The 25,153-nt window shown below is 42.7% G+C and overlaps 1 protein-coding gene across 1 annotated transcript; it reads right to left on the reverse strand.

Annotated features, from left to right (window-relative positions):
- Positions 1-36: 36 nt before the first annotated feature.
- On the reverse strand, positions 37-21,345 carry LOC112570233 (diacylglycerol kinase epsilon-like). The gene is made up of 12 exons (XM_025248577.1): positions 21,199-21,345; positions 20,601-20,866; positions 19,911-20,114; positions 19,330-19,540; positions 18,834-18,977; positions 17,725-17,870; positions 17,511-17,565; positions 17,006-17,119; positions 11,596-11,667; positions 9,665-9,792; positions 6,269-6,380; positions 37-4,624 (listed from the first exon to the last, which is right to left on the reverse strand). Exons 2-12 carry the CDS (start codon positions 20,864-20,866, stop codon positions 4,508-4,510), a joined length of 1,569 nt encoding a protein of 522 aa, XP_025104362.1. The 5' UTR covers positions 21,199-21,345; the 3' UTR covers positions 37-4,507.
- Between the last annotated feature and the right edge of the window lie 3,808 nt (positions 21,346-25,153).

The raw sequence follows: 25,153 nt of genomic DNA on the forward strand, positions 1-25,153 counted from the left end.
CTTCCACTTGTAATAAGTAGTTACAACAGACAAATATTTAACAGAAATAACGTGTTTATTAATAATAATAAACTAAAACGTGGGCGAAAGAAGCGAGATCATTATAAACAAAGTAATCCAACAAAACAACAGCAAAGAGTAAATACTTGATGTGTGAGAATGATCATGATATCAAGATACTAACACAAACATCCTAAATATCACTTGTCAAGCTTCATCCTCACCAGCAATCAACTTCAGATGGAAGTTGTGAAGACAGCAGACTAGAACTAGATAGTGCAGCTAATGCTTGACGAGTAACATGTTATAGATATCTTAACTCTTTTATCTAGCACCCAGACTAGCTCACTGCTAGATCATCACTAGTCTGGCCAAATGCATGTTAAGACAGTCTGTGTGTGTGTGTGCATGGGAATATACATATTTGTTGTTAGGAAAAGAAGCTAAGACCAATACCGTTACGAATGTCGGACTAATGACTTTTCAATGAAAATAAAAGAAACATATTAAAACAATATCACCTTGAAATACTCCCGCCTGACTTGTCAATGTACTTTTGGTCGCATTATATCACAAAAAGGACAAAAACTCGCTTGTAATAGCAAGGACGGCGACGTGCGCGTCATTTCCGGCAGTCAGAGAAGTGCTGTCATGACTGCAGTCATTTCCGGCAGTTAAAGGAGCGCTGAATGACTAAAGGCATGCACATAAAGCATGCGGCCCTTGCAAGCACACCTGCGGCCCGCACACAGGACACTACACGCGTGCGGCCCTCAGGACAACACACGTGACCCATGCGGCCCTCGGTAGACCCTCAGTTTGACCTGCCTGCTAAAGACTCAAAGCACACGTGGTTTCGCCTTGTGAAGACCTATCCTACAGGGTCATGGTTAAATCTGAACGGCAATTAAAACGGTTCAGTGTATTCTTTGGTAACGATGGAATGTGTCCACTTACAAACTCCAGCTTGTATTTCTGAGCAAAAGGACCTTAAACTCTTGTTCATGTCAACCTCTAAGAACACAATGAAAGAAATAATAAATTTCCTTGGATTAAACAACAACCGTACGACCCACCTACCTACGGCAACTTATATTTAACGTCCTGGGGTCCTGAAGACAACGCTAAAGAACGAACCATCCGAAATATTATATTCCAATATATCACAAGCAATATGTCATTTATCCTTTCGTCTTGTTGCATCTGTCAGTTGTAAAGCATCTCCCTTTAACAGGTGGCGTATGACTTTAACGGATTATTCCCATTCGTTTTCCCCCCCTATGTACCCCATATCCTCCCCGTGACACGTCCTTCATTTTCTAAACTACGATTCTATGGGGTCCCTGCCCACAGGGGTCGGGTTACATGATGTTTCTACCCTACAGTGCTGACTGTGAAACAAAAACAATGCAGAAAGTGAAGGTAGAGCCTGCGGCATGCACACCTGCAAACAATGAAAGCAGTGGTGTAGTATATGTTACTATACAGCTTACAAATAAAACATGAAAATCACATTATCTGCAGACTGAGGTTTCTTGTCATGGACATCGCCGGGAGAGTGAGAAACACAAATATTTCATTCAGGAAGAAAAGCTGCGAACATCACGAACAAGATCAGCACAAGCAAGAAGCGAATTTGCCTACGACAACGAAGTGCGAGCAAACTTCCAGACATGCAGCCACGACAATAAAGTAAGAGTAAAGCTAGAATAATAAACAGTATCACCATGACAACCGACCTATGACAGGCCATCAGGACCGAGCCTTGCAGTCTCTGTGGTCACCAGACATCACACAGGCAGCTGCTAAGTGCTGCTGTCATAAAATTGTTCACCTTGGCTCAAGCAGTGTGATGGTTTCGTGTACCCTAGTAAGACCGAGTGCAGCAATGACTTATATATTCCGTCCATCTGTATCTCAACACATCAGATGCCAGCTGACATTAATAAACTGAAGTAAATCAATGAAACTGCAGATTTTTAACGATATGTAGGTGCCGAGTTTTATCGAAATAGGTCTATACATATAAGTGTATATATGCACACGTATATCTGTGTTTTAGTTGTACGGTCGTGATATTTTTAAACCTCAGACAACATTAAATACACTCACTACACAATTATACTGACCAGGGACTAGCACTGTGCGTTGTAATGCCATTATTCACAGATTATCACCTTTTGCGGACACAAAATGTCGGCAACTTCGTCTTTCTTGGACTAATTTTACTTGACGGAAGTGGAGAAAATGAGAAGTCACGATGTTGTTTGTTCTGAGGCAGCTTTGCGACTGGAAGAATGAAAGTCCAGCTAGGACTTCATCCTCTGGTATCGCGCAAGCACAGACTGGGCACAAAGATACAACATCCACCTACCGTCCCACCCTCTTCTCCCTCAGACTTTGTGCCACAGTGAAATGCTGCTGGTAGTCGTAAAACCCTGTAAAGTCACATAGTACAATATATTAAAAATCACACTGTTAAATGTTTTCTTTCATCACAGGCGACATAAAAAATGTGTTTCATAAAATATTTCTGCTCATTGTCAGTTTTTTCTTTCTTATTCGTTTTCTGACGAATGACATGTGACCCGACGCGTACATTTTGTCTTAAACCTAACAATTCCTATCCATAGCTGTGCACACTTTCCGATTGAAGGAATCTCATCTGAAGGCACTTCGCATTCTTTACCAAAAGCTTTTTTTCTGTGTACATTGTTAAAAAAGATAAGTAAAAGATATTATTGTAATACTATACGGTTCCAAACTGCCAACATCTGAAGCTCAAATCCAACCACAGATTTCACAAGTTAAAAAAATAAATCCCGTTTACCATATGCCCAAATGGTTGGAGAGCTTTGCAAGACACAAAATGCCTTAGCACGGTATTGGAATAGCCTGGATATAGGCAGTTAGTCACGAAGTCCTGTTTACCTATCTCAGACCTATAATAACGGACTTTGAAGTGGCCTCTGGTGAACTTTGGATGTATATCCTGATGAAATGGGATGCAGCAGTCATCACCATGTCTGCAGTCAGCTTACCCTGGGTGTGGAGCAGGACTGACGGCAGCGTGGGAAACATATATGACAAGAGGGTCGCCTGTATACTTTAATCGCAAACGTGACAACTTCTACAAGTTGAGGACTGGATGACCGCCTTCATGTAAAGATTCTCAAACCCGGTGGCTAATCCGCCTTAGCTTGGAGTTTGAACCGATCTCTTTCGAGTTCGAGGCCTGCAGAGTATGTGACTGGAAAACTCTTTGTACCTGCCCACACAGCAGAAATGGGGAACTGGTTTATTAGGGAGGGAGGGGGAATAAAAGGCGGCGGAAGGAAACGGTTGGGATCTGCTCACAACCTTTGATTGTAGAATATTGAATCCTTTCATCTACATAGTGATCGTCTATTCACTCTATTGCATCGCTTTCTGGCCGTGGGTCCAAAGTTCAGCAAGTCCACAGAGAGAGAGATCGAGACCCGCGAAAGCTGCGACAAAACACCCGAGCAAGCAGGAGAAGTGCGGGTGGATGGGGAGAGGAGCCAAGGAGAGACACATTGCCAACAAATATTCAAAATGCGCGTGTACAACGACAAAATAAGTGCTTACAGCTATAACAGTATAATGACTATAACGAGTCAGTTTGCATACATATGTTTCCACACTTTGCACTTTCTTACAGCTAAAGCAAAACCCAATAAATAAATAAACAATACAAAAGGTCTGACGGAGTGAGAATGAACAAAATGCAATGAACATTTTTGTACATCCCTACCGCGGGTACTGTCCCTCCTGCGAGGTATGTGCAGGTAGAAGGAGCACACGATGGTGACCAGTCTTTATTGCCTCTCTCTGGCACGCCTGACCGCGCACTGCACAGGAAGCTCGCTGTGGTTCAGGAGGCGCTCGCCAAAGCGTTGAAAAAAAAAAAATAAATAAAGGACATGTCCAGAATACGGCGTCCCTCGGACACACAACACCGCAATAAATACTAATTGTCTGGTACGACTTCGTCACAGTTTTGACTTTCATCGTGATATTTCGTCGTCAAATATTGCACAGATCGCTGTATAGCGATAATATCATTTGAACTAGCCCCTCCCCCTACCACCAAAAACCCCACAACAACAACAACAAACAACTTTTAGTCCCTTTACGACGCCTCCGGCCACTGAGCTCTCAAATACCTGGGTAATAATAGGGTATCCCCCTACCCTAGACACCTCAATCTATGACTATGTTCACCTTATTGCAACGTGCTGTGCGCCATTTATTCTCGCCAAGCACGTAGTGCGAGGATGAAAAAACTACTCCATCGACAGAACCTCGTTCAGTCTTGCAGCGTACATCGGAAAGGTCTGTCTGAACATGGAGGAGGCTCTTCGCGCTAGCACTTCGTCAACTCACGAAGACCTCCTGTCACTGCCTTAAAACAAAAACAACTTTGCCATAAACTTGTTGCCGAAAAGGCAAACAACATCGGGCGTGTATGGCGAGCAAGTGCTCGCTAGTCGAGGGCCATCATCGCAGCCTGTCCTCGGTGCGTGATAGTGATCTCTCCTGGATGCTGTTCCCATGGCTCGCCGTCGACCTGCATGGGGGCGTTACCGCCCATCAGTTTGATCTGCCACAAGAGTGAACACGATGATTAGAAGTGAACTTTTCTAAGGAGCAGAGCCAGCACCGGGTAAAAACACCTACTCTTTGCCCGCACACAATTTTTTTGGCTCTCTTCAATAGTATCCCATTTGGCACTGGCAGCAAGTCAAAGTTTTATTACATCCATCTTAGATAATAAGAATGATTAATACAACATTCATGTGAACGCAATGAAACACACCTACCTCCCTTTATCACTTTTAAAAGAAAGAAAAGAGAGACTGAGTCTCGCTACCATTAAAATAAAAGTACTAATATTCAGCGAAAAGTAGAGAATCTGTATGTAACCTTTTTGCTCATTTTTTTGTCCTAATTTTTGCTAATATGTAAACTTGAATAACTGTTTTCAGATGTTTGAGCTCAACCGTGCACTTTTTAATTTCTTGACATAATTATCTACAAGTAGACACTCTCCTCATCTAATTACACACATTCACCCAAAAGTAAATTCCCCAAGCCTAATCGCCAGCTCCTGGCCCTTACATCGCCAACATCGGTAAGAATTTGTCAGAGCAAGGCTGGGATGGGTTGGCGCACACGAAACATCTGGTGGTTGACGCAAACAGTCGGCCGATTCTTCCAGACCCAACTTGTTAGCAGCCGCTATCGGAGGAGCGTACACGTCGCTACGTTTAATCGGACGGCGTGGAGAGACGGCGAGGGCCTCCATCATGGCGATAGGCAAGACCCTCGCAAGTGTGCATGCATGATCCTCGCAAACTACAGTCTTTAATTTCGTTTGAAATATTCCACTCCAAGGCAGTCTCCCTTACAAGTAATCGCCCGACGATAGGTTGTTTGTCGCTGAAAAGAACCGTGAGAAAGCGGAAAGTTTGGCCCCCCGAAGCCCCAAACCAGAAACCCGGCCAAAACCTAACGCACCACTTCTTTATCTGATAAGATTCTCTTAATGGACGCGTGTAGTTAAGTGGAGGCTTTAATCAGCTCGTCTTTTTCTGTACAATAAAATAGTTCACGGCAGGGCGAATGGCTTCGAGGGAGGGCTTTCAAGTTCTCGCAAACTCTCGTTCATAATGGCGCAATCCGCGCCCCTAGTAGTGCTGATGATATATAAATACTAGATAACTATTCGAGCGATGCCCCCTCAACCCTCACACACACACTTTTACCCAGTATCTGTGTGTGTAGGAGAGAGAGAAAGAGAAATTGAAGAAAGGCAAGCTGCAGGTGTCATGCGAATGTCTAACCCACAGGCACAGGACGCTCAGTCCCATCACTCACTCCCAACGACATCAACATCGTAGTATTTCCCACCACCAATATCTACATCAGCTGTTCTTCCTAGTCTATCGCTTTGCCATTCTAAAAGCAATATCGCAAATTCTATCGGCAATACTGCACATTTTTACCAGCAGCATTGCACACTCTATTTGCAGTATCGCACACTTTCTATTTCCAGCATCGCGACTTTTCAATTCTATTTGCAGCCCAGCACACCCACCAGCGTATTTTGTTGTTGACCACCGACTGCGTGTGATGATTTATTGTCTTTGATGTAGCAAATAAAAATGTCATGAAACAGCCAACTGGGCCCCCAGCTGATCGAGAGTCTGCGACAAAAGAAAGAAATAATGGCCTTGACACTCACCTTGACCCTGGAGGCTTGACCCAGCCTGATGGGGGAGGCTAAGCCAACCTGCAGCTGAGCGATGTGAAAGGAAGAGTAGAGGGCCATGACCTCCAGCAAGCCGTCATCGTACCTGTTACAATCCCAAAGAGCGAAGTGGTAACAGGGAGAACTGCTGACACTAAGTAAGCTACACTTTACTTTCATGATTTATTCTTAATTCTTTTTTTTTCTTCTAAACAACTTCATTATTTATTCTTAATTCTTTTTTTCCTTCTAAAAAGCATTCTCTGACATTGTTATTGATTACTAGAAAACACTGACCCCAGAAATCGCTAAAATATGAAATGATGAAAGTGTCCTCCATTGATCGACAGACTCTCTCCTTTCGCGAACATACAAAACAAAACACGTTGGACTTTTGCAACATGTTCGTGAAGCGCCATTCAATTGTTCACTTTGGCCTCCACTCCTGGTGCACAAGACATAAACAAACAATGTGAAGTACCACGAAGATTGAGACGATTATCATCTCCTGCGAATCAAATTAAGCGTACGTTCATGTCACTGGGGAAACAGATTTTATTTTAAATGTCACACATGTAGGGTGTTCTTGTACCAAAATGGCGTCTAACAAACGATTGGGTAGCAATTACAGTGCGTTCACAAGTGGACAAGCCAGTGCTTTCTGATACGAGGCTTGCGTGATCATTCGGTGTTTTCCTAGTGGCAGGGCAAAGGGCTTCCATCGCTGACCAGCTCTCCCACACAAGAAAGGTGTGGTGTCCCTCCTACATCATTTCCTGGGCCCAGCAGGGCAGGTGACGCGCGCCAAGCGTCTAGCACTTCCGGTGGGAGAAGAAGTGCGTGTCAGCACCAGGTAAAATGCCAATTCAGCTGGAAACACGTTTTCGCCGATCAGGAATGACAGGGAGGCGAAAGGAGGTCTTGCCTGCCCATTAGCCACAAGTCGTTAACCTCGGCAAACAGTCCGCAGATGTCTCGTTATACACCAGGGGGGCATAGCCACTGGAAGGCACAAAGGCCTGCGGGGTGAGGTCAGAACCTCTGTCCAAAAAAAACAAACTCCCCAATAAATAATAAATTAATCAAGGAAAACAATTTGTGTTGGCGTCTTATTTAAGTACAACGAAAGTTAAGGTGCTCTGTAAAGATGAGACATTCCACAAGAACAAATAAAAAAAATTAAAAAACCTCAAAGAGAAACCATTACAATGGTCTGTAAGAGCAGGTCGTCAAAATATCTACAGCGCAGCGCTACAAGGACCACAGCTAGGAAAAGTGGAGGAAGATCTTCCTCATCATCACCAGCAGCAGCCGACATATTTACTTCAGGTCAGAAACTACGGCTGTGCACGACGCCCGCGGGGCACTCCTGCTGCATGTCAGGAGGAGTCGTTTGAAAGACGCCGGATGTAAGGTGTAAACTAAACTTCCCACAAGGCCCATCGCCAACCACTGTCGGCACGTCGCAGCATGCCAGCACGTAGACAACCACAACTCCATCGCCGCTGGCCCTGCCTGCCTCCCGTCAGGAGCCGCAGCAGACTGGGTGCTGTCTGCACTGCCACGACACACGACTCTGACATGACAGATCCTCCCAGGACTACATGGTCCCATCACAGCTATTGGAACATTCGACTACCTTCCGTTCTGCTTAGCTTGCCAGGTGTGACTGCTGGCCGATCTCTTCCAGTCGAAATGCATTCCCTACCATCCACTCTCCGCCATCCCTGTGAACAGCACACAAACTTCAAAGATCTTCAGTTTCTAGCGTGGGGAATATTGAGGTTTGTTAACCGACCAAAGAGACTTAAATCACTTTTGTCTGGCTTTGACATCTTACAAAACCTGCATGTGAGTTATCTTGATGAGTACTGAGGAGAGAGACTTCTCCCAGAGATTCGTCCGTGCCGGGCAGCTGTGGCGATGTTGTGAGTCAAACACTTGTCCGGTATCCTCAGTGACGACTGACAATAACCATGGTATGAATTTCGATAATGGTTAGTTTCGACACTGCTAACTCGCTAAGTAAACAGAGTATGCGCGAGACAGAAAGAATGCGACACAGGAGAGAAAGCTACAATAATAAGAGAGAGATAATGCGACAGAATGAGAAAGAGAACGACACGACAGAGAAAAAGACAAAAAGAGAGAGAGAGACAAAAGTGAGAGTTTTGCTTGCTGTTCCATCGTGACGACTGCGTCTGGCGCCCACAACCCCCACCCGAACACCTCTCCATCTCAGTCAGACACTTGTACCCGAGACGCCAGTCCGTCATAACGCCGCACTCCGCCGGCATCCGAATTGCAGCAGGTGGCGCTGGCGTCCGTCGGAGCCGCGCATGCAGTTTCTTGCCGCACCCCGTACACTGCATGCAACCTGCCCGCCAACCACTTGCAGCGTCGAGAGATTTTCCTCTCCCCCCTCCGATGTTAATTCGTTCTGACGAGACCAGGACGCGGGGGTCGGAGACCAAGTCTGCACAGAATGAAGGTCCGTGGTGCCAGCAAGATTCTCCACCAGACGGAGGAAGCCCAGCTCCAGCAACCAAACACGATGCACTTTACATTCGCAACCTCAGACAGAAACCCTTGGAAGGCCGAAACTTCCAAATGACAACCAGCAACAGAGGCAAAGCAGAGTGAAGTTAGAGAGGAAGGGGTGATGGTGAGCGGTTGGGTAGATGCTGGTGTTGTGGCGGGGGCACGAAGAAAGCAAGAAAGCAAGGAGGACGTAGTGAAGTCGAAACAGGTGCAGTAAGGTCACAGGCATCAGCACGTCATCACGTGGTCGTTAACAGTCTGCCTCCAGACCGCCACGTAAACATGGCCAGTGCAGTGTGACGGCGGGCGTCGCTCGCAGCACGCAGAGGCTGACGCGCCAGACAAACATCAGGGACAACAACAAAATCGCGAGCAGCCATGCCCAGTACGCACGTGGCCTACAACACAGCAAGAAAAGCGAAGAACCTAGCGCTCACAGCAACTGCGTCCGAACCATAAGACACAAACACTACAGGGTTCGAGACTCATGGGCGCAACCTATTTCCCTAGTTGACACGACTATGGGGTGTGGGTACCTGACTCTTTAGAGGGTTTAAAAAAGTAAGCATCGACAGAGAGGACACTGCCTTTATAAAAAAAAAACAAACAAGCAAGCAAAAAACAACTGGTCCCAAAGAAAAGAGGTCTGTAAAACTTTTACACTCCTTAGTGATCTAATATGTCACGGGAATGCCTTTTCCTTTTACCTATAACAACGAAGGCACACATATACAGAGGGAAACTATGAAACAGGGATGCTGACATATGCAGGCAAGAAGGAATACATGAGACAAAATATGTCACCCAAGGCATCTTGTCCTCGCCTTGAAGCTGGCAATCAACTCTTACCTGGCAGGTAAGAATGTGTCCTCTTTGCCCATAAACCAAGGCCGGCATCCCCCGCCCCAGCTGCTGATGTTGAGCACAACAAGTCCTTCGATCTCTGGCAGGTCAACAACTCTTCCGTCCAGCTCCACCTGGTGAACAAAATTCTATGAATAATACTTGCTGATAAAAAAAAATTCAGTGTTAATGACAGTTGATGATAAAGAATCTACTATTAACACTAATAATAACACTGAGCCTCAACATCCCGAAAGAAAATCTAAATACAGACACAATCCACTCTGTAATGTCCAAGTTTCAATGTCGCCGGCCGAGTCTGGCAGGAAAGCTTGTAGTATTCAACATTCAGGTCATAGATGCGATGTGCAATAGCACCATGGGCGTGGTACTGCTCGACAGCCACTAGCGACATTTATTTTTCGACAGCAATGGGTATTCGTCTTGAAAAAACAAATCATTCGAGAATCATCTTATGATCAGAACACCTCCCTGTCCATCTGTGAGAGACCCATAGGCAGCCTGATATTTATTTTTATTGATGGCAAACAACAACAGCAACACAACCAACTACAACATTACTAACAGACAGTGCGAATGCGTATGGAATGGAGACCATCTCTGACAAGAACAAAGTCATGGTTAACACCAACGGGGACAGCAAAGCAGATATCTACACAAAAGGAGTACATCTTGAGGAGGTCAACAGCTCCAAATATGCGAGCCACCTTGTCCAAAGAAGGCATCTGCACTGCATCATATTGCGGAAGTGACAAGGACCAGGATGAACAGAGTTTAGATGGCTTCAGTGAAGATGACAGACAGCTGGAGGTCACAGCGTCCTGCAGTTTGCAGGTGGTCCAGCCCAACACACAGGTCTCACTTCCGGCAAGGACAAGCGACCATCAGAGGGGGGACCAAGATAAACAGCAATACCCCGCGCCTCTCTGTTCTCCCTTTGTTTATCATCACTTTCTGGTCCCACCCTCCAGCACTTTCCCGTCCACGCAGAACTCTCGCGGCGCCCGCTAGCGGTGAAACCAATAATCAAGCCATTGCAAAGGATAAACACCTCACTCGTGCCGGAAACTGTGGTCATTAAGGGGGAGAAGACAGTGACCGGTTCCCTTTGCTGTGATATTCCAAGCCATTGTCCTAGGTCTCCGAATCTTCCACCGATAGCAGCAGTTCAAAGAAAGTCAACCTGGCCCCGAGGGCTTCGCTTTTACAAGCTCAACACGGCATGGGTAAGCTGTGGGTGTCCTTCGATTAGTATTCTCTGCCAATGGTTAGTTTTTCTGCCCATTTCTGCCGGCCCTTTGAAGTCCTGCACCATCTTTATTTTCTTCTGCAACTCGCGAGCCCTTCGGGCCATAAAAATAGACCATCTGCTGCTCTAGTGGCTGACTGCCGAGAGTACAAAAACCCAACACTCTATAACTTACAGTCACAGATTACCTGCCTACAAATGTCCTTACTGTGACAGCTACATTGTCTGTATAGTACATAATTTAATTACCTAGTTTATTCTTTTCCTAGTAAGGGCGATGGCTAAATGGGAAAACATTTTCTTATCTGTCATTAATAAAGAATTGTCATCGTCATAGTGTGGAGCATGTCTATCGGTTCCCAACTCTTACCTGATTCGTTTTCCTGTCCTTATTTCCTACGCGCCATCTATAATTACCACCAGCATTTCTGCATCCTCGTGTACATAGCTATATCATACGCAAAGATAAATAAGTATACTTCATTTTATGCAGCAATGACGAAATATTGTATTTCACTTTGTTACAAACGTCTTGTACCACGAGATTTATAACATAAACTCTTCTACACTTTCAGGCAGCCTCCGCCAAGTTCTTGATCTGGAGTTGTCGCTCGTCTCATGATGTCTACCAAGGATAAAACTGATCCCGTTATTTACCATTAATTACCTTTAGTTTCAGGTGCAGGTTTTTGCATTCCCTCTCCAAGACATCTTTGGTGCCATACGTGAAATAAGTCAGCTGCAACACAGAAGAATGGCTGTAATGTGTGATGTGTGGTCAAGAATGGTATCGATGTCTGGTGATGTATGTGTGATGATGTATGTGTGGTGATGTATGTGTGATGATGTATGTGTGGTGATGTATGTGTGGTGATGTATGTGTGGTGATGTATGTGTATGTATGTGTGGTGATGTATGTGTGGTGATGTATGTGTGTGATGTAATTTTATCCTCAACCCATACTAAGCAGCAGTAAGATACTGAGCAGATGCGGTCATTCTCTCTCTCTCTCACACACACACAGACGCCTGCACAACCAAAAGTACACGTACAGATTATTTTAACACCTCGTCGGTCAAGAAAGGATATTTTGAACCTTTTGAATTTGTTTTCTTGTTCTTATTTTTGTGTAATGCCGTTTGTTATGTCGACATTAACTATCACATTATGCGAACTGTTCAAGTCAATGATGAGAACGCAAGGACTACAGTCGACGACGAAATGGAGACGACGATGTTTACCAACCGGCCAAACAACCAACTGACAGATTTGAGAGGATGAAGGACGGTCACAAAGTGCAGAAATCTTTTGAGGCTAACAAGCCTCGATGTGCCTCAGTAGACACGGAGCGGAATAGATAAACACTTACTTTGAATGGGAAGGGCTGGAAAAAAAGATAGGAAAAAAAAAAAAAAACCAAGACGGAGGAGTCCGAGGTGGAGGCGAGGGGAGAGGAATGTGTTTCTAAACATTACATCACGTACAGCCTGCATTGTACATCGCCACTAGACCTGACATTCAGTGAGGAGGCACTCAGCGTCCAGCCTTTTCATTGAACAGCTTTGCACCCGCCATAAGTATGGGATGTAAGAAAAGTCACGGGACTCTAGTCAGTCTAGTGCAATCGTAAAATACAATCCAAGCGACATTTCTCCCGTAGAAGTAAACATATACACGGTTCCCAGGGACGACAAGTACAGAGAGAGTACCTTTCTCGAGAAATTACCACCTGTTGGAACTGGTGACGGTTAGAGGAGAAGGCAGCATGAGGCGAATGGGTTTGTGAGGCATGCGTTCTCAGGGGGATACTGTGTCCGTGGTTACCTGCCGCAGCCCAGGTAAAAACCCGCTAATTGACGTCCGCCTTGTGAACCCTGCAGGTACGATTGTGACCCTGCCTGACCCGCTAGTTTATGTCGACACCAGGCAGCATCGTGGCGACGAATGTGACACCAGAGCGAGGGCTAACTGTTACAGGTAGGAAGTGAACCCCTCTCTCGAACCTCGGTCACCAGAGGGCAGCATCTTTGCCCACCATCCTAGCAGTGAGGTCTCAACCTTCGACATGTTAGTAGGGACCCAAGATGTCGTTTTTCTGACGATATCATGACAAACGCTATGACCAGAGTTTAGACAAATATGATAAAAAAACTAAAAAAAAACAAAAAAAACAACAACCCTCCTTTCTACCATTTGGTTGTCAAGCAGTACTGCGCTCGTTAAACTATTATACTGCGTTCGATGAATAGAACGAGGCCTTCTTCTATGTTGAATTTCCCCGTCACATGCAACAGCTCCTAGTGTCAGACTCGACAAATGCCTTGCTAAAGTCTATAAAGCTGTGACAGAGGTTCCGCTTATACTGAAGATGCTTCTTTATAAGTATGCGACAGTTGAAGATCTGCCTGAAGCCAGCCTGTTCTGCTCGCAGTTACTTCGCGGTGATGCTGATGTGGTTCTACAGGAGTTTGCATGGGTGGCTGACAAGGTTATGGTTCTGTAGTTCTGACACTGTCTGCTGTTTCCTTTTTTGGGGAGGGGTATGAATAGTTCATTCTTCGTGACATTCTCGGTACATTTCTAGACTTTTTGGTACAGAACAGTGAAGCCTTTGTAATTTCTTTCCCACCCTGCTTGAATAGTTCGCCTACTCGGTGGATAGTAGATTGGGAGTTAGTCCGCCTGCCATCTGAGTCAGGGCAATTTTACCCATGTGCATGCTGCCGATGGCCATGAATGCAAGTTCTGGCTGAGAAAAGACAAACCACAAACCAGAAAACATAGTGCAGACGACTAAAGCTGACAATGCTGTTTAGTATGCAGCGTTAAGTATTGTGCAATACGAGTCCAAACCAGTATACATTTACCATATCCATTTCGCCCTACTTTTCAAATGTTTTTAACTTGTTTGTTGACGCTCAGGCAGGCGAACTGAACAACAAGATGACTGACACACTTCTTCTTGCAACTCTAAATCTAAACACAAAACGGTTTCAAACTGTCACCCTGTAAACATAAAATGCGATTTATCTACGTGAAAACCTCTGTCAATGCGACCTACGATGCACAAGTTCTGTCTGCACCTCTTGTGTGGTCACGAGTGGCGGCCTGTGCACAGCCAGGAGAAAGTACGCTGCACGGTTCAGCAACTGTCGGCAAGCCAGGGTGAAGCCCTTCGCACCACGGGGAAAGTCTGATAACATCTCCCCGCTCCATTATCCCCTCCTAAATTGTTCATCTACCAGGTAGATATGCTGTCCGCAGAATGCGAACAACGCATCAGGGCGCCAGTGTTTGTGCCAGTATTTATTTGTTTCAATCTCGTGTGTGACAATCGGGCTGCAGTATGTGTCAGGCAGTGTCTTGTATTGTTGTCGGTCACGCGGTGGGTGACTGAGTGGAAGCACTGGGTGCAGGCAGAGTTTATCAGATCTTCCAGGCATTGTCAAAGCAAACGCAGACTCAAGCCTGGGACATTGCCGCGACCCTGCATGCTTCAAATACATCCGCGCCTGCGTCTTAAAGCCTCACCCGAGTCCAAATAAAAAAAAAAAAGCTACGGGTACTCTCTACAGCGCTGTAATTAGCCTGCCACAAAACGGGGATTGTTATTTATTTTATTTTGTTGTTGGGGGACAGGGGAGGATAATAACTTGGGAGGGGGGGGGATAGGTGTTTTACACAAGCCAGTAACGAAGGCCATATTAGCAGGCAGACCTCTAAACAGATGCCACATGCAAAGAAAGAACAGCGTGCTCGAGACGAAGGTTTGAACCCAGGACAGCCCTCACTGTATTGTTGACAGGCGATAAGAAGAGATTTAAATTCTAAAGTCTGACATCACTGAAAGCATAATACAATGCGAAAGGACATTTAAGGAGGCGTTTCATTAGAGTGAGTACACCCTCATCAGGAAATGGAATCTAAATATCATTTGAACACGAAGTTAAAAATTACTATGTTCAATGTATCTCGCGAACGAAAAGGCGTTATTCATTCAAATTTAGGGAGAAAGATATTTTGTAATCAACCACTTGAAAACAATTCTGTACGGGAGTAAGCCCTTACACAACCAGGCCTTACACTGGATCTTGTCCCTTTGTCTAATATCTTCTCCCTAGACGACGTGTACCAGAACCTGGACAGCTCGCTATCATGTCAAGCATCACTTGCCGTGCACTTGTTTGTGTGGCGTTAGTTTTTCATCCCCCACCCTCACTTTTAGCCTTCCCCTCTTTCTCAACCCCATAAACACAAAACCTTACACCTCTGATGCACATGTTCAAGGCTGTATCTAATAACATGAGGTACAGCTCACCCCGATAGGGGTAAACAAGACAATATTCCAGGGTGGTGGATTGGTTGGAATGGCTGCTGGTATTTAACATCGTGTCAGCAACAAACCACAGACAACCTAGTCTTCCACCCGCTAAAATAAATTGTCCTTAGGAAAAAATATTAATATTTATGTGTTGCAGTGTCTTAAAAAAACTGCCCTTCTTTAAATTAGCTAGCCTTGAGAGTAAAGAAGTACCTTAGCAACCTTCCAAACTTTTTAATTACCACTACACAAAAAAATTTCCCTTCTGCAAAGTTTTCATGCCAGCAAAAAGGCTTGGAATGTGCAGAACTGAATGAATCCGTCGACGGGGATTCGCAATCTTGCCGTCGAGAACTTTCTGCTCTGTGCGACGTGAAAGGTGGCCCATATGGAGAAAACTATGGCCCATCAGGCCGGAACAATAGGAGGCAGGAACTAGAAGGATTCTTTGACTGTGCGATAAGCCCGTTAATAGGTGCGATCAGGGCGCCCCCTGGTGATCGAGTATCACCTTCCTTTCTTCTCTGCACGTGCGTCCCACAGGAGCGCAATCAAGCGCAGAAAAACAGCACGTCATCCGTCGTCACCCTCCCCCCCCAACACACACACCCCACAATGGGGACGAGAGGGCGGTTAGGAAAGTCTAGCAGAGGGAGGAGTTGGGGGCGGAGTGGTGATATTGTTTAGGGCAGCCAGTGCACCTTTGGTTTGCGTCATAAACCAACTATAAAACTAGCTCTTGCCATTGGACACCCATAGAAACTTACGATTTCAAACAACTAGGTGGAGGAGGAAGTTTTTTTTTTTTAAATTATGTTTGTTTTATGTCTGCTACACGGAGGTCTATTGTGCAATGGATACCTACTGATACTACTATCTGTGAAGCTGTCGTAGGAATGAGAATAGCATTGAATAAGAGTGAGAGAGAGTGGGGGCAGGGTACAGAGGCAGAGAGACAAAGATGTGAAGATGGAGAGGTGAACAAAGGGAAAACAAAAAAGGGATTGGTTAGTGGTGACAGAAGAGAGAAAGACAGAGAGAATGAAAGAGATAATAAGAGAGTCAGAAAGAAAGAGTTTGTGGAAAGGCTAGAAAAAATTAAAAAATCTTTTCTTCCAAACTTGTCTTTCTATTTTTACTACTTTGCAAGTGAGATCCACACAGGGCATCCTCCCCAACCCACCTGAAAATATTATTTTCACTGCTTGTCAAAGTCACTTGATGAGAAGTGACAGTACTCTACAGAGGTAAACCAAAGTCACGCAAATTTTGAGTCCGTGTTAAAGTCAGATGTACATGGCAACTTCAGTGCTAGGGGAAACTGTTATTGTGCCAAGTACAATCAGTATATGCCACTGAAAATCACCAACACTCTAGGGGAGACAACCAGATATAAGAAGGGAGTGTTTTTCTCTGATCTCTGCTACTTTTTGCTATTTTAAAACATTTTACTTCTACAAGTCGAGTCTGATTACATTTCCTGCATATCTCAACACATATCTGTACCTTAAATAAATGTATATACACAGCGGTTATATCATTGGCAAGCTCAATAATGCTAATTTTACATCTCCAAAAGTATTAATCTACCCCAACACTTTCCTGATGTAAAATACAGTAGTTTTGTTTTAAAAGTATTAAAATTAGCTCTCATTAAATTTTAATGTATGATATGTGTTGTATTCATAATGAAATATAAAAGCATTTATGTAAAAATCTTACCACTTTTCATGACATGAAACAATGCTGACATTACCTTGTTAATAATACGATTGGCAAAAATCCTCGGCCAGTTTTGTCTTCTCTTGTGAAAGTTAAGTGTCACAAGGGCATCCACTCCCAGTGAGGCATAATTATTCATTACTACTTCCTAAAAAATAATCAAACAATTTGCATCATGTGAAAGGGTAAACAAACATCCTTCTCACAAATGATATATATAATCACTAATGGAAAAAAGATTAACTTCTAGTAAATTATTAAAATTTCAGAGTCTTTAAAGATTAAAAACAACACATAGCAATAATAAGCATATGCCACAAAACAACATAATTTTTATTCACTTCAAACTTCAAACAAGAAACACTGAAAAGCTTACTCAACTACTTCAAACCTCAAACAAGAAATATTTATCAAATTTTATTTATTTCAGAATTTATTTATAAGTAGTTATCAAACAATAATTATTTATCACTGTTTTAAAAAAGATGTTGGACAGAGATATTAAAAATGCCAACAGACTGACAGAACGAACTCTTTACCTTCTTAGGTCGGGCAAATCCAAAATGCTTTGTGTGCCTAATGTTGACGGTCCATCTGAAAAGAAGAGCAAAAGAGTCATTTTAAACTGGTTCTCAATGGAAACTAGTAAGTTATGTCACACCAGTTATCCAACAACCTAAAGAAGAGCAAACATGTTTTCTTTTCCATTAGACTAAACTTCTTAAGATATAAGTAAACTGTTCATAAATACACCTGTCAAGATCAACAGGATGTGCATTGAGGACATTGTCCAAAATATCTGTGACATCCACATCACCAGCATAGCCTTCTCCCCACCCCAGCACGCGGGACAAATCATTGCCAGTACCCAAAGGAAGTATGCACACCTTTGGTGGATTCTGCAAAGACATATGCATACAGTATATCAAAACTTTACAGCAGATTGCAAGGGAGCCATTTCTTCAGAAAATGTGTATATGAAAATGATACACTAGACTTACATGATAGATAATAATGTCCTCAATCTTATTCAAAATTTGCAGGTTGTAAATGAAACATTTACTTTCAATCTTGTATAAATTAGGCTGATTCTATAAAGCCACAATGATTTTGTACTCTTTCTCAAATGAGAACAGCTTAACTCTAGTGCATCATGCAGGTGTGCCCAGTGGACAAAAGCAATGCTATAGCAGTATTATCAGTTTTGTGGCAGACCCATTTCAAAATAAGTCTCAAACAATGCTGCAATACTGTGTGCAGTTTTGTCAACTGGCCATCATGACCTCAATTTATAGCTTGCAATGTATGGAAAGGCATGGCAGACCAGTCTTGGTTGCATCTTACTTCGAGAAAACAGAAGGGCTTCATTTGTGTGCAAGGATTTGTGAAAATGTTACTGTTAGTCAAACCGTTCTCAACAAAAGTGTTGCCGAAGAAGGTTCATCTACTGCCCTTCTTCAATGTTCACAAACTGAAATTGTGGGCAGAATTTTTTTTTTGAGTAAAAATTGCATGATCAAAGCATGAAACTCTATGTTGCTATTTGTAATTATCCCCTGGGTCACCAGTATTCTCCATCAACTTTTTATGACTGTTCCAAGGTTCACAATTTTACAGCAAGATTGTTTGCAAAAATGATTTTTCATCAGTTAAGTACAAGTTGTATTTTGACTAGCTTTGTTTTGCCTGTTCTTTAAAAGCATTGTTACTTTAAAAAAAAATTGAATACTTTTGTATTTCATGTCTTGAGATGAATGATTCTTGCAATAAGTGCATACAAAGATATATGCATACTAAAATAAAGTAAATTTGTAATTAGATAGCCGATGATATTAACAAATGACCAATAAATCCTCATTTACCTTAAGATTTAAGTTTTCAATCGCATTGAGAACCCAGCCAATGGTGCCATCCCCACCACAGACAAGAACATAGAAAGAAACATCAGGCAAGAGGTGGCACCATTCCAAACCACTTTCTGGAGGAATCTCATGCACGTCAATTACCTGTAAGGAAGCCATTCTAATAAATTCAGCATTCAGACTCACAGGCATATGTAACACCACAACTGTAGCTTTAAAACTATAGTTTACTGCTTGCTGTTTATTTCTTTTTTTTTAGCATCAATCAAATCTGTCTGAAACAGGTTGTTGCATAACAGCCATCAAGTTCACAAGTGAACTGTGCATACTACTGGTTTACCACATGCTCCTGATAGAATTCTTTAACAGCTAATAATAATAATTGAACCAAGCCAAATAAACATATACCCTCTAGTAAATCTTTAAACACATATATTCTTGCCTCTATACAAAACAATTTTGATTCCTATATCTACCTCTAGATCATTATTGTTACCTGTGGTGTGTTTAAAATTGAACGGAAATGTCGCAGCAGAAGTTCCCCATCATTGTTGCCACTTTTTGCATTAGAAATAACAATGAGAGGTGTCCAGTCCTCAATATTTGGATGCTTCACTTTCTTCACCACCAGGTGGCGCTGCCGGGTACCTTTTAGACCTTTCCATGTGAGCTCTATGCAATTTGGAGGCACAATAAGTCGCCTAAATCTGCTCAAGAGGACAATCCAGCAAACAAGAAAGATTATAAACATATGTAGCAATACAAAAGGGCTTGCAAAAAAGAAATTGAACTTACAAAAACTTTATCACAGAGGTAAATAAAAGCTCATCATTTTCAGATAATTATAAATTATAGCTTTAAAAAAATTAAAAGTAAGAGTTCTATAAGATGGTAGTCTAAAACTAGTTTTAAGAGAAAAATGATGTTTAAATCGGATTAAACATAGCACAGAGAGCTTAATCAAAAGAACAAGACACATCTCAAGCTTTGAGAGTAGTGGACTGCAACATGAAATAACAACAAACATAAATACAATCCTTTAAAATCCTTCCACAGAATTGTTGTTGCGACACTTGCCTTCCCATGTCACACACACTGAGTCTGGCAGCACAGAGGTCATGTACAGTGCGACAACACCAACAGCACCTGAGGTCAGCCAGTTCTGGACGTGTCCCACACTCCTCTCCACACACCGCACACTTGCTGCATAATGGAAGATTGCCTTGCACCCAATGGTGAAGCAGTTGCGCACTCTTTGTTGATGGTATTTTACAAAGAATTCTTTTATGAGATAACAGAAAGACAAAACCCATGCCAAAATAAAGCATTTACAAAAAGATTATTTTTCTGAATATTATTAACTGCATGAGGATCAAATAATGCCATTCTTACAAATTGTTTTCAATATTTAGTCTAATAATAAAATTGTAATTAACAATAGTAAAATGTTAAATTTTTTATGGAAACTTGATTGAATACAATTACTAATATGATATTAATTCTTTTGATTAGGTAGTTTTTTATCTTTTTGTCTTAACTGCTTACTCATGTGCACTGAAAAGTTTAAAAATATTATAGACAATCTTATACATTTTAAATTGTAAATGTGTGGTACTATTAAGATCACAAGTGCATACACATATTCAAGACTGCACACATCTACACAAATGGGAATATGTGTGCTGATGTGTGAGAGCAGGGACGTGTATAGGTAATACAAGTTTGTGGTGAGCGTGTTCGCACTGTCTAAGCATTGTCTAAGCAAACCTTTTATTTGCTTCGATCATCCTGTGATCATTTACACAGATTCCACAAGAATCACACTGTGCACCATGGATAATATGTGTATGGTCAATGTTGCAGTATGTTGGTGTCGCAAACATATCCACCATGAAAAAACGATGGCCTCTGTGAAAGTCGTAGACAGGAACCTCATAGTGGTGCAGACGATACTGTCGGTACCAACGCATCAAGAGGATGAGAGCAGTCAGCAATGACAGCATCACGATTAAAGACAGGTTAATAGTATCCATCTGAAAAAGCCACAAAATAATTCCATTAATGATAGAGAATTTTCTACGAAGAAACTTGAATTTTTGCGCTTGACTCATGAAGAGGGGCGTATCACTGATCAACTTGTTTTACAACGAAACTATATTGATTAGACGGAAACTATATGTCGTAAACAATACAGTAGAGCTAAGTTAATCATATAAAAGTGATACTTTGATGATTGATTTTATAAATACTATGTTTAAAATGTGCTAGAATCGCTAATAACACAGAACTAGTAACAGTACACAGAAAGATCTCGACGATTCCTTTTCTGAGAGAGAAAAAAGACTTCGACGTACAATACACTTACCACTTCAGCAAGATATGAGTACAAAAGTATTTACAGCTGAACACGAATCGCATGTTTAATGCTTAGCCAAATGGACTCGACATGACCAGAGAAAAAATTAATGGGCTTGTCAATGCGTGTCTCGAACGACGCCATGCTGGTTCCCCCTCCCCCCTAAACTGTCAAGGGAGGCTACTATCATTTAAAATATATTTTCATGCATCATTACTTCCCTTGCATCCCCCAGACAAGAAACGCACACAGCGTAGATGCTGGAACATCAGTTGCTCTTTCTTTAAACGCTGTGACTAGAACTTTATATATATTATATAGTAACCGAGCACATTTCCCATGTTTGGGATTTAAATAGCTGGTCATTGTCACTGTAGCAGCAGTCCCCTCAAAAACAGAGACTGAGGCAGGAATGTGAATGTCGTTCACTGTCAGAGCAAAGCTAACCCCCCAGAAGCCGAGCATCTTCCTATTATAATGGCATACTAACAAGGACTAAAACATGTCAGCCTACAAACGTACACAGACACATCAACAGCCAGAAACAAATTAAAAAGAGAAACCTGCACGCGAGGCATGACATGACAGCTCAGTATTTAAAAAAGCTCAATTAAATTTTACAGACCAACAGATTGCGAGCAGAGAGGTAATTCATTTCCAGATAAACAGGCAGCAGCGAGAACTTGCAAACTGAACTTTGACTCCGTCACAACGTGCACTGACTGACCTTAGGGCTGTATTCTATCTTTTTTCTGTATACCAACAACTGTCGCTGTAACCGAGATGGTCAATCTTGTCAAAGTCTCTAATGAGACCAGACGTCCCGCTTTGGACCTCGTGCCTCGCGTGCTCATAGAAAGTCTGGGAAAACAAAAACAGATCGATTAAAAAAAAATTTTAAGCAATATTTTCCTCTGTTTTAATATATTTAATTTTTTATATCTGTATTTCGGAATGACAACATACCTTAAACGCTTTTCATCGTGCAGGGATACTAACAAGTGTGCTCACACACAAAAATAAACAAAAGAGTAAAAAAAATAAACTAAGCAAACAAGTGCTAGTTACAAGATGATTGCAAGATAAGGATCATGTGTCAGGGAAATGTCTTTTTTGATGTGTAAGCGTAGTTCGCGAGTATGTACGAGTGTGTCTCTGTAATTCGTACACCCCGTGCAGGAGCACAACTGATGACACGTGACACTAGAGACGACAGCTCACCTCCAGGTTTTTCGCTCAGTGAACAGTGTGTGACATTCCCACCGCAGCCGCCGAGACGCTTGGTCCTACCTGTACAGGTGTAAATACAGACAGGGGAATCTGTGCTTTTAGTTCCTTGCCGAGTAAAGGTAAACAAATATGTTTTTATATTGTCCTGAATTCTAAATTCTGGTTTCACGGCAAAAGTATTGTTAAATTGTTTCATGAGAAAAATCTTAACGTTCAATAAGAAATCACGTGATGAGTTTAACTCAGGGAGACTAATAGTAGCAGTGTATGGTAGAGTCTCATTAGTAATTAAGTTACAGGAACTAATGCGGTGATGAGTTTAACTCAGGGAGACTAATATTAGCAGTGAATGGTAGAGTCTAATTAGTAATTAAGTTACAGGAACTAATGCGGTGATGAGTTTAACTCAGGGAGACTAATAGTAGCAGTGTATGGTAGAGTCTCATTAGTAATTAAGTTACAGGAACTAATGCGGTGATGAGTTTAACTCAGGGAGACTAATATTAGCAGTGAATGGTAGAGTCTAATTAGTAATTAAGTTACAGGAACTAATGCGGTGATGAGTTTAACTCAGGGAGACTAATAGTAGCAGTGTATGGTAGAGTCTCATTAGTAATTAAGTTACAGGAACTAATGCGGTGATGAGTTTAACTCAGGGAGACTAATATTAGCAGTGAATGGTAGAGTCTAATTAGTAATTAAGTTACAGGAACTAATGCGGTGATGAGTTTAACTCAGGGAGACTAATAGTAGCAGTGTATGGTAGAGTCTCATTAGTAATTAAGTTACAGGAACTAATGCGGTGATGAGTTTAACTCAGGGAGACTAATATTAGCAGTGAATGGTAGTCTCATTAGTCATTAAGTTACAGGAACTAATGTGGAGGAACAGTTAAGGAGGACCCGCTGAAACGGATCCCTAACTACAGGAGGACCTGAGAACCTTCTTCCTACACAGGACCCACCCAGGGATGACTGTCAGCCGATGGAGCACTGGGTGGCTCGAACCGATCCGGGTAGCCCTGGAGTTTCTTCCCTTGTCGGTCGCCGAGGAATCAAGCTTCGTGTCGATGTTTCCACTAATGTCAAGGCCACAGAGTCTGGAAGTGTCTACCAGCATTGGTGTTTCCATGGCAACATGTGCAGTGGCGTGTCAGTGTAGTTGCTAGTGTGTCAGCTCACCTGCCCAACAGTGATTGTGTGGGGAAGACCATTCCTGGCGCTGAGATTGGTGAGAGTATCGTACATCGGGCGACCACGGACTGACGGCAATGGTAAGTGTTATTTTCGACTTTCTCAAATTTTTCAGTGTTGCCACTAGTCATCGGACTATCGGACTAGTGTCATCTCAATCTTGTGATTAGCAAGTAGACAGACGCGAGAACAAGTTTAAGAAACTTGACATTCTTAGCGTGGAACTGAGAAGTGCGGGAGGCTATAGTTAGCATTGAGTTTTCTCTATGGGAGTTGTCTCAGTAGAATTATTTGGTGTTTATACTGTGTGTTGCTGCAGAGTGTTTGTGTTATTGTGACCAGACCACAACCACTGTAAACAAGATAACAGATAATAAGAACAGAACAGAAAAGTAGATAGCAGGCGCTTCAGTAATTGCTTTTGGCTACCTCCACATAGGTGACAGAATGGTGTCAAATTATTTAATGTGTGTATAAGTGATGATAATGGAGAGAGTTGCTGTGGTTCTTATTGTAATAGTGATAAAGTTCAATACGAATCTAAAAGTAAGCTAAGCATTTCAGGAATTACCCAGAGGAGGAATTACCTAGGACAAGGAATTAAAGAGGAAAGGAACGACGATTGGAAGAGTATCGTAGGCAGCTGGTGTATCTGCCCCCCAGCACCCGCTGTTCCTGTTATTGAAGTGTATCGTCGCCAGTCGGGTGTGTCTGCCAAGTGTGCACCTGCGGTTCGGGGACACTGAAGTCAGGTGTGACTGCCTCGTCAGCCCTCACTGTTAAGTTTGCCAGCCTGCATCTCGTATACAGGTGTGTCCGCCTAGTCGACACTCGCTGCTCTGAGATAAGTACATCGTCAGCCGGAGGGAGAGGGTCAACCCCAGCGGCCCCAGCTTAGGAGAGTTTTCAAGGAAGAATATTCAAGGAAGTTTCAAGAAAGATTATTCAAGAAAGTGAACCTCCCTGGACAGAATCCAAACCGTAAGTAAGAATTTTGATAACCATTAAAATAACAGTTGTCTAACTAAACTGAATGACGGAGAAGTTGAAAGTCATCTATGACATTGATATGCTGTTTATGGTTGACAGTAATGTCTGTGTTTTGATGTAAGTTATGTAAACTTTGTTGCCCCACCATCTGCCATCTGCCATTGGGCTTGTAGTATAGATGTTCATCTGTGGTGTAGTAAGTTAAGTTGAAAACTTTGTTGGGCTGTGTGCAGTCTACCCCGTCTCCAGCTTCACGGGTGTGTGGAGATTGTAGAGTTCCCTCGACAGAAAGGGCCTAGCCTCTGTTTCTACTGTTGTCTTGTCTTTCGTTCACAACTCTGTCCTCTGTGTCTGTGCCCTGGTTTTGATTGGAATTAAAAGATAAGAAGGTTTGACAAACTGTTTTGAAACATTTGCTGCAATTATGTATGGAAAGTAGATGTGCTTTTATTGATGACATGTAATGTGGTGTTACTCTATGCTTTAATTGATGACATGCTATATGGTGTATTATGTGCTTCAACTGCTGACATGCTGTGTGTCACTAACAA

Source organism: Pomacea canaliculata, linkage group LG1 (assembly GCF_003073045.1).
Source record: "Pomacea canaliculata isolate SZHN2017 linkage group LG1, ASM307304v1, whole genome shotgun sequence".
Classification (NCBI taxonomy): Eukaryota; Metazoa; Mollusca; class Gastropoda; order Architaenioglossa; family Ampullariidae; genus Pomacea; species Pomacea canaliculata.

What these genes read in the sequence shown, in the direction of transcription:
- LOC112570233 (XM_025248577.1), bottom strand. Translation starts at nt 20,866, where the DNA reads ATGGATACTATTAACCTGTCTTTAATCGTGATGCTGTCATTGCTGACT. An exon ending in AGTGTGTGTGACATGGGAAG is followed by an intron (nt 19,541 to 19,910) that starts GCAAGTGTCGCA and finishes CCTCTTGAGCAG; the next exon opens with ATTTAGGCGACTTATTGTGC. An exon ending in GTCAAGCCTCCAGGGTCAAG is followed by an intron (nt 4,625 to 6,268) that starts GTGAGTGTCAAG and finishes CTCTTGTGGCAG; the next exon opens with ATCAAACTGATGGGCGGTAA.